The following is a 15,175-nucleotide window of genomic DNA, read 5'->3' on the forward strand; positions in this document are numbered from 1 at the left end:
TTTTGTCACATTGAATCAGAAACTTCAATAGCATTCAAATAAATTTTCATATAAATTAAAGTAATATACTCAATAAAAATGTTTTCCATCAAAAACAGTAGTTTAAATGGAATATAATATCTAAAAACATTAACTAAGCACTCAAAATCATTTCAACATCATCCACTTTCCATTTAGAAAAATGAGCAATAGTTATTATCTATTATTTAAACTTCTATCCGACAATACTTCATTAACCTTTGTTTTCTTACTGTTGTACCTGAAAATAATACAATTCTTTTTTTTTTTTAATTCAGCATTTTTATTAGTCAAGTCATATTTTCCCCAGTTTTTCTACAAGTTATTTTTGTTTAGTAAAGTTTTGCCAATAATCATAAAGGGGGATAGTCTGATGATTACCAGTGTGTACCCAAACATGAATATATTATTTAAAATGAATGAATCTCCATATACCTGTACACCTAAAACTCTATGAAAAGATGAAATATTTACTTGAGCATTTATCTGGCTGGCAAGCTGGAAAATTCCAGCCTCCCAGGAGTTAACCCTTTACCTTTCCTCCTGACAAACATTGACAAAGAGGCCAAGTAAAAGAGCCCAAATGCAGATTAATTCTGTGACCTTCATCTCACATTCAGCGTTAACAGTGAAAACAAGTTGCTTGTTGAGTTTTTAATTTATACTGAAAAGTATGTAGTGGGTGGTGGGGGGAGTGCTTACCGATTCCAGCTTCTCCAACAATCCAGGAGAGGCGAATGAAGAGCATGACACCCCAGATATTCAGCATACATCGTACCTGTGGGTTGAAGGAGCACGAAAAATGACATGAGAAGTGACAGTGGGACAACACCCAGGCATCTTTGTGACTAGTTTTCAGGCCTTGTTAGCACTGAATCCAGTAGGACATTGAACAGATAGCTTTCATTTGTAAATATAGGAACTTTCTTACCAGCACACCTTTCACCCATCCAAACTTCACAGCACCAGCTTGATCTTCTCCTTTGTTTTCAGCTTGTTCATCTCCAGGTGTCCCTTCACCGTTAGCAACCACATCAGCTGAACCTGGGGCCACTGATACATTCTACATTTTTATAGACAGCAAAAACATGATATCTGATCAACACATGGTTCCATAAAACTTCTAAAGGCAAATCAAAATAGTTGACATAAAGTGTGAGTCAAAAAAGGAAACATTCTAGTCATTTTAATAAGATGATTATTTTTTGCCCCAGGAGATGATGTGTTCATTTTGTGGGTGATTTTAGGCACCACTGAGACTTCAAGGGTGGTAAAGGAAACTGGGCAGCTCTTCTACTGGTGAGAATATCACCTTAGGGAGAACGATCAGAGTTGGATAGATTTAGAATACAAAAAGATGGAAAGAAGGAAGAGGGGGTGCAAGGCAGGTAAGAAAGATTACCAAGAGTGAATGAGGGGTGGGGACTTTTCTGGTGGCACAGTGGTTAAGACTCCCTACTTCCAATGCAGGAGGCACAGTTTTGATCCCTGGCTGGGAAACTAAGACCCCACATACTGTGGGGTGCGGACAAAAAAAAAAAAAAAAGTGAATGAGTCTTTTATAAGGCAAAGTAAGATGAAAGTTAACATTTCCTTACTAATGCAATGTTTGGCCTTCTTTCGATTAACCTCCCTGGGCTTCATTTTATCCATCTGAAATAATGATAATAAAAATTCTCCACTCATGTCAGAGTATCTTTAAGAAGATTCAATAAAGGAACACATAGAAGTGCCTTGTCTTTTTTTTTCTTTTTTTTAAGGTTTAGAGTTTTCTTCAAAGGTGCAAAAAGTGTATGACTACAAAAACACTACTCCTATAGGGGAATTTTCTTCCAGATTTGATATACCTTTGCCTGAGAATTGTTGAATGTGCAATAGTATTGTACAGAAGGTGAGAAGTCTCCCTACTGACTACTAGAAAACTAGTAGAAATAAGAAGTGGTAAGTCCTATAAAAAAAGATCAAAACCTTTACTTAGTTTTTTCCCCCCACTGTGGCCTAATTTTGAAAAAAGATCTTCCTTGTTAGTTGAATAGTTTCTGAATTTAATGGAAAAAGAAATAGCTATATTTCTTTCAAGTTAAAAACAACTTTCTCGCTTTTCTTTTAGATTTGACTGAATAATTTCAGATGTGCCCACTTAATTTAGCTTGTCTAGCATTTCATTGACTAATGGTTAGACTATACCCCACTGAGCTCCCCAAAAGCAATCTTCCCCAGGAGGGATTTTGAAATTATTAGGGAAGACTTTTAGATTCAGCAGTTGATTATGTTATTAAAGAACAACTTTATAAGGACTTTATTTGGGAACAACTGAAGTTCTTGCTCTTGCCATGTTCAAGGGTTCTTGCTTCTTTGGGCTTTAGTCCCATTAGCATGGGAAAGTCCCCAGGAGAAGGGCATGGCAATCCACTCAAGTATTCTTGCCTGGAGAATCCCATGGACAGAGGAGCTGACCGGCTTCAGTCCATAGGGTTGCAAAGAGTTGGACACGACTGAAGTGACTTAGCACGTACCATTAGCATACCCACTGTAAGAGACCCTAGTCTGGGCTGTTTAGTCAAGTGATTTTGACCTTTTGTCTCTTTCCAGAAGTCCTTTAAGTGAGGATTTCTCCCAATTTTGTTCTCCATAAGACTTTTTTCATGACACTATTAATGCTCTTGGGTAACCAAGGTAATACGTGATAGGAGTTATTGTATGCAAACTGAACTGGAGGAGATGGTGGTATGAGTTACTTCTTAATACAAACCAAGGACCTGCCATAGAACAGGCCATCGATAAACAGTACTGAATCCGTAAAGTGGACTTGAAGGCTATCCAACCTCTACCACTTAAGAGCAGAGAAACTCGTCTCTTGTCCATTCTTGCCTCTTGTTCTTTTTTCTTCTTTCCCTATCTGGTAGTCCATTTCTCACTATTTCCTCTGTGCAGGCCACGTTAAATAAGAGATAGAAAGGCAATATTTCCCAAGTCAGATCATCTTATTATTTTCTGACAGCATTAGGAAAAAACTGAATGGCACAGAAAACTAAAAGTGATAATTAAAATTCATTTCTGAATTATTTGAGAAATATTTTCATTTTGAGCATACTCAGCCCCTACTTAACAGATAATTGAAACTGACATTGTATACTCATATCAGTGTAAAGTATGGATAAACAAAGTCCATAGAAACTGAGGCTGAGCTGGGCAGAAACTGGTGATCTATACCAGCCACAAATGTAAGACATGCATGTAATTAAAAAGTTTTTAGTAGCTAGTTGAAAAAAAGTAAAAAAGAATTTAGTAAAATAACTTGGGTTCAGATATGGATCCTTATATTAAAAAATATATTTAATTTTTGTAGAATATTTTATGTTCCATATCAGCAATATAAATATTCATTAGCAGTAGGGGCACCCCACCTTGTAGGAGAGAGCTCAACCACAGAATGTCTTAGTAATATACTTTACTTAACAGATCTGTGTAAGATACTATCACTTCAGCAATAATCATTATAAAAATATTAACAAAATATTTTACACTCTTTTTTTCCATACCATGTCTCTGAATCCAGTGTGTATTTTACAGTGATAGCACATCTCAGCTTGTGCTAACCACTTTTCAAGTGCTCAATAGCCACATGTGGCTAGAGCTATTATATTGGATCTCACATGTCTATACAATACAGTCAATTTCAGATGGATGAAATACTTGAGGTTGTTCTCCAGTCAATTAAAAATTCTGTTTTTCTTTTAAAGGATTCTACACTTGTAAGGCAGCTGAGTAGGTCAAATGTAAATTTTATTTTGTGTAACTGGAAAAATCAATGAGAGTAAGGACTTGAGGAATGTGTTAAAATATTCATGAATGTTGAAGAGATTATTTGGTTAGGAGATTCATTTATTTGACTTGATTTGAGAAAAACTTTCAAAATTGTCAATATTCTAGTTAATAAGATCCCATGGCCAGATCATCAGCAGCTACTCAGTCAGGGAGAAAGCAATTTCCTTTTTCTGGGTTAATTGGGGAGCCCATGAGACAGAACCTTAGTCACTCACTTTTTAAAGGCAATCTTGGGACTACAATCCATGTTTCCTGATTAAACTTGAACTTGAGGGTTTGGTCCAGGAAATTGCTCTGCTCTTCCATGAATTCTAATGGTAACTCTGACCCTTAGATCTGGATTAGACTACCAATTATTGTAAAAAAAAAAAAAAAAGAAAGAAAGAAAGCATTTACAAAGTAGGCTAAAGGGTAAATAAAATATCTAAAATTTCTTCTTAAATGAACATTTCTATCTGATGGATGCCCTTCTGGTCACAGTTTAACAGTTCTTCAGTTTATCACTAGGACATCACCATGTACAACAAAAATAATATTCTATGAAGGCATATCAAGGAAATAATTATATACAAAAATTAGTAAGCAGTTATTTTCCAAATTATTCAAAATTTGAGTCACTGTACGATCTATAACTCTCTCTTAAGTATATTCTACCTGCTAGAGTCTCAAAGTTTTAAATATACTTACACCACAGTGGGGGAAAATCCCTCGAATGTATATTTATTGCATGGATAATAAAGGTCCGATAGCAAATTCTTAAGTAGAATCCATTTCCATTCCTTGCTGTCATGTGGAAGCTGAAAATCTTTGTCCCATATAAACTAGGAGACTCGGAATCTACACAATTAATTCAGTGCTTGTCCTCCAGCAAGTTATTTAACCTTTCCTGGATGCTGCCAATGAGGTTAAATCCAATGGGTTTTCTAAAAATCTTACTTTGAAGTAGTTTACTCTAAGGCAAAATCATTTTTCTGTTTGCCGTCTTCGTCTTCTAACATGGCAAAGCAAAACTTGGTTTCACTCTTTAATAAATGCCTCCTTTGTAAGGCCAAACAGCAATTATAAAGTTAACTTATCATCAAAGTGTGGAACAGCACTTCAGTTCGAGGATTTGTAGGAACTTCATGGCTGTGAGCTATAACAGTGGGCTGGCAGACTCCTGGCTGGTGCACGTTCTTGGGACCAAAGTCTCCAAGACTCGAAGTTTTATGATTGCTGCCTGAAACCAGTTTTTTCTTCCATACTTTGAATTAATTTGTTTGTTCATACTCCATTACCATAGATGATGACCCACAACCTTTAATAAATGCATTTTAAATTACATAGCTTTAGGGAATGATTATTTATTTACCAAGAGTTTTACCTGTGTGTTAAGTATTCAGAAAAGGTAAAGGTAAGAAAGAAGGAAAGAAAGAAAGAAAGCCCATTTGATAAAAGTCTTTCTCCCCTCCAATACTGATAAACTAGTAAAGATTCAATCACGTGTGGTTTCAGTAAATTGCTACTGGATTTTTCTAGATGATTAAAGATTGAATTATTTTATTTAGTATAAAATATGTGATTTTTTTTCAGACCTCCAAAAAACGACAAATGGCTTTCTAGCTATTATCAAAGAAGAAAAATCAGTATATATACTTTTAGTACTTATTAAATGTTTTTCAGTGTGCATTTTACTTTTAAATAAAACTTAAAATAAAAATTATCTGGTATAAAAATTACCATGACCATCATTAATAATCATTTTTTGAGTTTGCACTCATTATAAGCAATGTGCTAGACTTTGTCTGCATATAAACTCTAATATTTACAAGCATCCTGCAAAATCAGTTGATATTATATAACTTGTGGGCAAAAGGAGAAGGGGGGTGGTAGAGGATAAGTTGCTTGGATAGCATCACCAACTCAGTGGATGTAAGTTCGAGCAAACTCGGGGAGACAGTGGAGGACCGAGGAGCCTGGTGTGCTACTGTTCAGGGGTCTCAGAGTCAGACACGACTTAGCGACTGAACGGCAACAAGTTGTACAGTACTGCAAGTAAGGGATGAAGTAATTTTTCTCTACTTTTAACCAGAGTTTTCAGAAATCCGTAATTCATGGCCACTAGTATAGGCATTTAGCTCTTTACTACACAGAAAATGAAAAGGATTTCTTTACTATGATATCAAATCATTGGGATTACAAATTCTGTCAATATCTATCACTCCTGGAGTTCTATTTAAGATAGAGACTTAAAATAATGTCTTTCAAGCCTATTTTTCATTTTACCTACTAGGACAAGCTTGTCATGTAATTTTTTTTTCCAGCTTGGAAGCTATAATCAGGATTTGCACAAAATTCAACTGATTTCTGACTAAGTATGTTCTGCCATTTAGTATGAATATACTGTTCCTACATGGCTTTTAAAAGCATGATTAGGGATCAAAAAATATCTCTTAACTTATACTATGTCAGTTACTTTCTACTTTTAAATTATTTAAGTAAACACTAAGAGTTATTTTTTTGCATACAAAATCAGTGACATGTCTGAGTATTATTATATAATATTTGTTCTAGTGATCATTTATATCTGTGATTTGAAGAGCTACCATAAAGTTGTCAAGGACCACAAGAAGGTGACAGCATATTTACTTTATACTGCAAGTTTTCATCTTTTATTTGGGAGGTGGGGGAAAGCACGGGGAATAGCAGAATCAAATTCACTAGCAAAGAAGAAATGAATTGAAGAAGGCCCAGGCTGTTAACCACTCCAGTACTCTTGCCTGGAAAATCCCATGGATGGAGGAGCCTGGTAGGCTGTAGTCCATGGGGTTGCTAAGAGTCAGACACAACTGAACGACTTCACTTTCACTTTCCTTCATTGGAGAAGGAAATGGGAACCCTCTCCAGTGTTCCTGCCTGGAGAATCCCAGGGACGGGGGAGCCTGGTGGGCTGCCGTCTATGGGGTCGCACAGAGTCGGACACGACTGAAGCGACTTAGCAGCAGCCGCAGCAGACTGTTAAAGTCTGAAGGACAGCACAGAAGCAGAACACGTGGAACAGGTGCTCACAAGTTCAGCAACACTAGAATGGCCCTGGCTGTGAGAATGTGCCCATTGTAGATTTGCTGGTTATATTCAGATGCTGCTCCCAATTTGGTTATGTGTACAGTTCTGCATGATTTAATCAAACTGAAGTACCCTAGATGAGGGTCTTCTCCAGTGGCTTAGTGATAAAGAATCGACCTGCAATGCAGGAGATGCAGGAGATGTGGGTTTGATCCCTGGGTTGAGAAGATCCCCTGGAGGAGGAAATGGCAACCCACTCCAGTATTCTTGTCTGGAGAATCCCATGGCCAGAGAAGCCTGGCGGGCTTCTGTCCATAGAGTTGCATATCTTCAGACAGGACTGAAGCAACTGAGCACCTTAGATAAGGATCAAGTTCACAAAAAGAATAACTATACTGGTTCAGAATGATTATTCAGGGCATTGAGACTAAATCTAATTTTTAATGTATTTAATTTGCCATTCTTTCATATCTGAGAAAAAATACTACAAGTTAAAGACCTTAGTCTCATCTTTTCAAAAATAATATAATATTTCAGACAGTCATCAAAACTGTTAAATGCAGCTATGACATTTCTCCTGTTCAGTCATTCAGATAGTTTTCTAACAACAGTGCCCTCAGAACTTTTCTCCCCTTATATAAATATTTATGTAAACTGTGGCTTTGGAAATTGTAAATCAGCCACTTTCCTCTCTATGGAATATCAGTCCTAAGAACACTGTGAATTTACACCATTTCCTTTTTAATAGGGGCTTTCCTGGTAGCTCAGCCTGCAATGTAGCTCAGCAAGAATTTGCCTGCAACGCAGGCGACCCTGGTTCAATTTCTGGGTTGGGAAGTTCCCCTGGAGAACAGACAGACTACCCACTCCTGTGGCTCAGACAGTAAAGAATCCATCTGCAATGTGGGAGACCTGGGTTCAATCCCTGGGTTGGGAAGATCCCCTGGAGGAGGGCATGGCAACCTACTCTAGTATTCTTGCCTGGAGAATCCCAGGAGTTAAAATTTTCATTTCTTTTGTTGTAAGTTGGGGAAGGGAGTGAGAATATTTAAATTTTGACCACAATTTTAACAAAGTATGCAGCTTTAAAAATTATCATGTGTAATGAGGTAGGGTACAGTGGAATAAAATTTCAAGTCTGCTCATTTTACTTCCTCAGGATAAATCAAAACCTCTTTATAAGGTTCTAACTTTCTCTTTCTGCCCTTCCCATGTCTCAGAAACTCCTTGTGCCCCTTCTTTCAACCTTCTTTTCCCTCTTCTCCTTCTCCCTTTTCTTTCTTCTCCTTTCCCCTTCTCTCACATAGAAAAGGAAAATGACACCTTAGTCTGATTGGAGCTTCAAATAGCCTGGCTTCTCAGCAGCTTTTCTCAGATCTGCCATTTTGTCCGAAACCACTACATTGCTAATGTCTTCTGATTAAAGCACCGAACATCCCAGATTAAATCTAAATCTTAAGTCTATAAATAAAGCAACCATTTAGCAGACTGTTGGTGATACAGTACACAGCACAAGTAAGGTCTGGTGGGGATAGGTGTAAAGATACAGGGCACAGCTCTTTCTCTGGATGTTGCTCAATCTCCAGAGTTAGGACCTAGGGTCCGGAATCCTGAGCAGCCAAGGGGAGTTGGTTATGGAGAGGGATTTTCCTGAGGAAAGAAAGATGAGCAGAAACTAAAGGGAGCTTTTCACCTCTATTAGAATCGTATTAGCAGTAATCCTAGAATCCCTGGAGCGGGCAATCATTTAATTTAAAAATGGTTGAATGAAAGAATGAATATGAAAAGAATTGTTCCAGCCATTTTTTCCCCCTTACCTTAAACTCTAGGCAAAAGTAGAGTGCATTTAGATGTGAGGCAACTAATTATTCTTCATAGTAATTAATTATATCACATAAAGAGTGCTCTTCATTCCAAACTATGTTCCAGATGAGCAGGAAAATAAAGTGCATCAATATATTTTAGAACAAGTTACAGAAGAAGAAATCTACTAAGCTTGCAAATGCTTTGCTAAAGATTAGAAAAAGTGCTGCCTCATGCTTCTAACAGCTTGGCCATATTGCATAAATAATGAAAAGTTTAGCCACTTCTGCTGCTTCTGTAGTAAAATTTAATTTAGTTACTTTTATATGCTTACGTGCCTTCAGGAACTTTGGGCAAGGTTTTGAAGAGGGAAGGATAAAATGCTGAATCTTATACATCTCTTCTCTCTCTTTAAAGAATATAAAAAATACCCATGTGCTCTAAAGTCTATTTGCACAGTATTAACGACAGCAAGCACCAGTGATTTCTTTTTACAACTGTTGTGGAGCCATTAATACCAATGTGAAACCAGCTTAGTATTCAGTTTGACATGCTTAACCAAGTGTGAATTGAATAGACAATAACTGTAAACAAGACCCCACATATTGCCTAACTTTCAGAATTCACTTTTTAGTCCTCTTTCCCAGCTAGTAAACATTTGTGAAGCACTTTTTGTGTATCTTCTGTTTATCGGGAACTAGGAACAGTTGTGTGAGTAAGATGGACAGTTTGCCGTAGACCTCTACATTGGACACGTTTACATTTATAAGGTTCGTATGGAGTAGGGAATCAGCTGAAGGAATAAGGAGGGTACTTGTCTGTACCCTTAAGCTTACCTTTGCAAGTTGCTCGTGAATCTCCAGCAGGCTGGGGCGGTTGACCTTGGGCCCGCTAACACTGCCGGTGTTGCGATAGTACTCAATCTTGGGCACAGCATCCACAGTGTTGTGGCCAAAGGTTTGTAGGTAGTATGTGTTTGTGTGAGAATCGTAAGCATGAAAACTGGCATCTGTTTTAGCCGTTTCTCCAGTTTGGAGGAAATTGTCGTAGCACTCCTGATTCCCGGGCCTAAAGCTGATTCTAAATCTGTTCTGGCCTTCATCCCCAAAAGAGGTTTCCTCATAATGTGGAGGGTCAGCGTTGTCATTCACAGCAGCACTGCTCTCGTGGCTCTCATTTATGACATTAACTTGAAAGCGACTGGTATTACTAGGCGTGGAATCCAGAAATACATTGGAGGAGTTGTTCAGTGACATCTTCCAAATAGATTTTTCACTACACTGACTATGATTGTTTAAAAAATGTGTAGATTTGCTCTTCAAAACAAACACTAATATGCTACATTAGGGAGCTCTTGACTTTTGTTCTAGAGCAATGCAACAAATAGATTCTTGATATATTGTCTCCTATACAATCTTCAGAATGTTCTTCAAAGCTGTCATTAAAAGAGAAAATTAATCTTGTTCCAGGTAATATAAATACATTTAAGTACGGTTGAGGTATGAGGGAACAGTTTTCTTTCGTAAGACATACAACTTTAAATTCATTTCCTTAAAAATGACCTGTCTAGGAACCTGGTAGTTCAGACAGTAAAAAATCTGCCTGCAAGTCTCTGCAGGAGGTTTGGGTTCGATCCCTGGGTAGGGCAGGTCCCCTGGAGAAGGGAATGGCTACCCACTCCAGAACTCTTGCCTGGAGAATTCCATGGACAGAGGAGCCTAGTGGGCTACAATACCTGGGGTCGCAAAGAGTCAGACATGACTGAGTGACTAACACTTACACTTAGGAACCTTAGTTACCTAAGCAATTAAATCCTGTAATAAATAACTGGGGACATGCTTCAGCAAACAGAAGTTCCAGTGGAGTCATTAAAATGCTACCTGCGTTTCTAGTATTTGCTTGTACTCAATGCAGGTGGATTCAATATGACTTTAGAAAAGATGAAACTCTACCAAACAAATTGAGTGAAGGCTAGTGAGAATATTCTCAGCCTGAAACACAGTACACTGACGGTACTAAATGTGGAAATTGGAAAGTATATTATGATTGATATTAACATACATTACATCATGAGTAAATTTCTAAAATATTTTTAGAACTTCTAAAGAAAAGTTATTGTCGGGTTATAAAAATATATCCTGTCAAGACATCTCTGTGAATTCTTGGATATTTTACTAGTCTTCAAAATATTTCATTTGTTCATACATTTGTTTTTTAACAAATGTGATTATGGAATCTTCAAAAAACAGGAGTATTCAGGGTAAGGAAATACATCTTAGTCCTTAATAAAGTTTTATGCTATATTTAGGCAGAATAATCAAGCTCTACTGATTCCCTTTAATGGAATATTCTCAATTTTTGAGAGGGTTTTTATTTGACTGTGAGATAGGTAGACTACATAATCATTTTCACAATCCATGATATAATCCCATTTTAGAATGTCCTTTCATAAGAATAATACCTTTATTGATATCTTAAAATTTGGCTTTTCAAAGAAAATTCAACGAAGATAGATAAATACAAAAAACAAACAAATAAAAATCTTGCTTCTCCCCAGCAGATATTTCTTTGAATTAAAGGAAAAAAAAACCTCAGCTTCAACTCCAAATAATCATTCCTGGGGAAATAATAAGCGAAGCGATTACCTCTTTAGTTTTTATGGAACCTCTCACTTATCTTCATAGCCCTTGACATCCTCCCCTTTACTCCACTCCTCAGAATCCACTTTACAGCATAATTTTAAGTATAATTTTTACCCTGCCCAGAAATGTTTAACTTACCACCTGGGAGCCTTCTTCTCAGGAATGATAGCCTTCAGCATCACCCAGACATATATGAACCACTTAGCCCTCCCTCCCCCCTCCCCCACCACCCCCCAAATTAGGCTTCTTCTTATTGGCTAAAATCTTCCTTGAAAAAGATGACGAAGCACTGATTGGCCTGAAATAATACCATCCAGCCATTAGCACAGAAGAAGCTTGGGTTCTACATCAACTTGTAACCAGGAGTAAACCATTAATCCCTTTAGACAGGAAGACAAATAGTTTCTTTAATTCATAAGGGGAGTTGAATTGCTCAACAGCAATCATCCAACAAAATATGAACCCTGCTTGAGTTGTTTGAGGTTAAATAAATAGAATCTTGTATTCTCGTTTCACATGATTCCTAGTGACCTCCTATTGTTCAGGATTTGCAGCAAAATATAGGCCTCCAGAGATAATTTCTATACTTTGCAACTAGAAAATGGTATTGAGATTATTTTATCTTGCTTATGGTAGATATTATCTTGATTCTTCTCTGCATGGCAAATGAGCAGATGGAGAGTATGATCAATGATTTATTGACAATTATTTCTACTTAATGGGAAAGCTCTTTTAAGCAGGAATCAAACTACAGGTAAGTTTTTCAGCGGCACTGCTAAATGACCTTTTGACCTCTACCTGGCAAAACATTTTTCTTTTTTTTTAAAATCAAAACTGGGTTTGAGTTTTGTTGCAGAAAAGGTTTTGCTCAAATCTGTGAGGTGGTGCTTATTAAGACAGCACAAACAGTTCCTCCATGCAGTTTCTGTCATTGGTTTTCGATCAGGATGATTGAAGGAGTCCTCCTCATGTTTCATTAGAAACGATTCAAGTGATTTCCAGTTGTCTGAGCAGCACCGTTGTGGTGTGGTACAGAGAGTGGGAGCAAGTCTCTGAAGACGGTGTGCTTGATTTACATCCTGGTCCTGCCCCTTCCTATCTGTGTGAACTCTGGCAAGTTAGTCAGCCTCCTTGTGCCTTAACTTTCTCATCTGTAAAGTGCAGTTGTGAACAATACTGTACTGTAGACTTATTGTTAGAGTTAAATACGTTAGTTTGTGTAAAGCATTAATGTGCTAATTTCAGAAAACACCAGTTTGCACTTGGTGTTTTCTTTTACTATTTTTACAATATTTACAATATTTACAATTCACTGATGACTTTTGCAAGGGTCTGAGGTGAATCATTAGAGGTCGGGATAGGTACTATGTCTATTAAAATAGGAGGTATGGTAGGTAAACAGATATCAGATTGTACAAAGGGGTCTACAAGTACTTATGTAAAATGCCTTAGAGGCTCTTAGATAAATGTCATGTTAATAAGTCAGGCTAATGTCATGAAACTGTATCAGAAATTGAGACAGAATTACATGGAAGATAAAGACCTATAACTCATTTTGCTCTTAAAGGCCACTGGTGCAAGGCATTTGTCTGTTCAACAAAGGGTTCTGACTTCCCAAATAATAAACAAAGGGAGTAGTTGCATTTCAGGCTCAGCTGAGTGAAGCCAGCTGTTTAGATCAGCTAAGATGAGGCTGGGACCCGAAATAAGTCCTATTCACTCACCCTGGACAGGAGCTATGAACTTACCTGCAGAATTTCTGCCACCTCTAGCCTCCCTTTCCTTCAACTGTTCCCTCAACTCTGACCCTCTTTGAGGAGCCCATCCATTTATTCCTCAACCTTTTTCCTCTACCAAAGACTAAGGCTGCCTCTGATAGCCATCAATTTCCTTTTTTTCTTGCTGACTGACTGCTTGACTACAGTGTAGTGTGGATTGGTTTTGGTTTTAGTCTTACATCAACTAGACACTTTCACTTGAAGCATTTTCTCTCTAACTGTGAAATGAGAGTCTTTGTTCTCCATTAAGAGGATTCAGACATTCTGGAGCAGATGGGAGATGGTTTAGGGGATATGGGTGAAATTACACCATCCATAAAGCCAACCGGGAAAGGCCTTTCAGACAGGTGGGTAAGGTAACAGGGGAAAATTATTTGGAGGGCCTCTCTGTCTTTTCTCTTGTCCTCCTTTCCAGGGCTCTTGGGAATTGACATCTAGGGGATAATCTGACTATGACATTGAACATCTATTCCTAAAAGGATTAGAATTTCATGAAATTTCCATGTGCTCCATGCTATAACTATCCTTTATATCACATTGTATTGTTTTTGGCTCTGAAAATACAGATTCTAACATTTCCTTCCCATATCCTTTCCCCCAACAAAAGGCACAAAATAGTCTAAGGCACAAAATAGCCCTTAATGAATGCTGTGAATGAAGACACTTCTCTTTAGTAGAATTAGAAATAATATAAAGCTAAGGCAGATAATGTCTGAAAAGCTTATGGGCGTTGAATATTCAGAAACAATGCTCATACTTTACAAAGTTTTTTATCTTTGGTTTTTGGAGTCTTTTTTCTTTTTGAAATAAAGATCTGTCCTATGTTAACATAACAAACATAAAGTCTAGTCACTGAAATGAAAGGTCTTGTTGGGTGTCTTCCTTGGGAGACAAAAGGAGTATCTGGTACTTGGGGACATGTCTCAGTGAGTACTTCAAAAGGCTGGGTCACAAAGGATTAATCTCAAAAATATACAAGCAACTCCTCCAGCTCAACTCCAGAAAAATAAATGACCCAATCAAAAAATGGGCCAAAGAACTAAACAGACATTTCTCCAAGGAAGACATACAGATGGCTAACAAACACATGAAAAGATGCTCAACATCACTCATTATCAGAGAAATGCAAATCAAAACCACAATGAGGTACCATTATACGCCAGTCAGGATGGCTGCTATCCAAAAGTCTATAAGCAATAAATGCTGGAGAGGGTGTGGAGAAAAGGGAACCCTCTTACACTGTTGGTGGGAATGCAAATTAGTACAGCCACTATGGAAAACAGTGTGGAGATTTCTTAAAAAGCTGGAAATAGAACTGCCATATGACCCAGCAATCCCACTTCTGGGCATACACACCAAGGAAACCAGATCTGAAAGAGACACGTGCACCCCAATGTTCATCGCAGCACTGTTTATAATAGCCAGGGCATGGAAGCAACCCAGATGCCCATCAGCAGACGAATGGATGAGGAAGCTGTGGTACATATACACCATGGAATATTACTCAGCCATTAAAAAGAATTCATTTGAATCAGTTCTAATGAGATGGATGAAACTGGAGCCCATTATACAGAGTGAAGTAAGCCAGAAAGGTAAAGACCATTACAGTATACTAACACATATATATGGAATTTAGAAAGATGGTAACGATAACCCTATATGCAAAACAGAAAAAGAGACTCAGATGTATAGAACAGACTTTTGGACTCTGGGAGAAGGCGAGGGTGGGATGTTTCAAGAGAACAGCATTGAAACATGTATATTATCTAGGGTGAAACAGATCACCAGCCCAGGTTGGGTGCATGAGACAAGTGCTCGGGCCTGGTGCACTGGGAAGACCCAGAGGGATCGGGTGGAGAGGGAGGTGGGAGGGGGGACTGGGATGGGGAATACATGTAAATCCATGGCTAATTCATTTCAATGTATGACAAAAACTACTGTAATGATGTAAAGTAATTAGCCTCCAACTAATAAAAATAAATGGAAGAAAAAAAAAAAAGAAAAGAAAAGGCTGGGTCGCTAAGGAGATGACTAGCATCATGGACATTTACAGCTTTCAGC

At 37.7% G+C, this 15,175-nt stretch overlaps 1 protein-coding gene across 3 annotated transcripts in view; it reads right to left on the bottom strand.

The window, feature by feature from the left end:
• The window catches only part of SLC12A1 (solute carrier family 12 member 1), an 88,346-nt gene extending 78,396 nt beyond the window's left edge, over window positions 1-9,950 (bottom strand). For all 3 annotated transcript variants that reach the window (XM_020875482.2, XM_020875480.2, XM_070469332.1), the window contains exons 1-3: window positions 9,531-9,950; window positions 950-1,081; window positions 721-796 (exon numbers count right to left, since the gene is read on the bottom strand). In XM_020875482.2, the coding sequence (XP_020731141.2) occupies window positions 721-796; window positions 950-1,081; window positions 9,531-9,950 (628 nt within the window). The remainder of the gene's footprint in view (window positions 1-720; window positions 797-949; window positions 1,082-9,530) is intronic.
• Between the last annotated feature and the right edge of the window lie 5,225 nt (window positions 9,951-15,175).

This window comes from Odocoileus virginianus, chromosome 6 (assembly GCF_023699985.2).
Source record: "Odocoileus virginianus isolate 20LAN1187 ecotype Illinois chromosome 6, Ovbor_1.2, whole genome shotgun sequence".
NCBI lineage: Eukaryota > Metazoa > Chordata > Mammalia > Artiodactyla > Cervidae > Odocoileus > Odocoileus virginianus.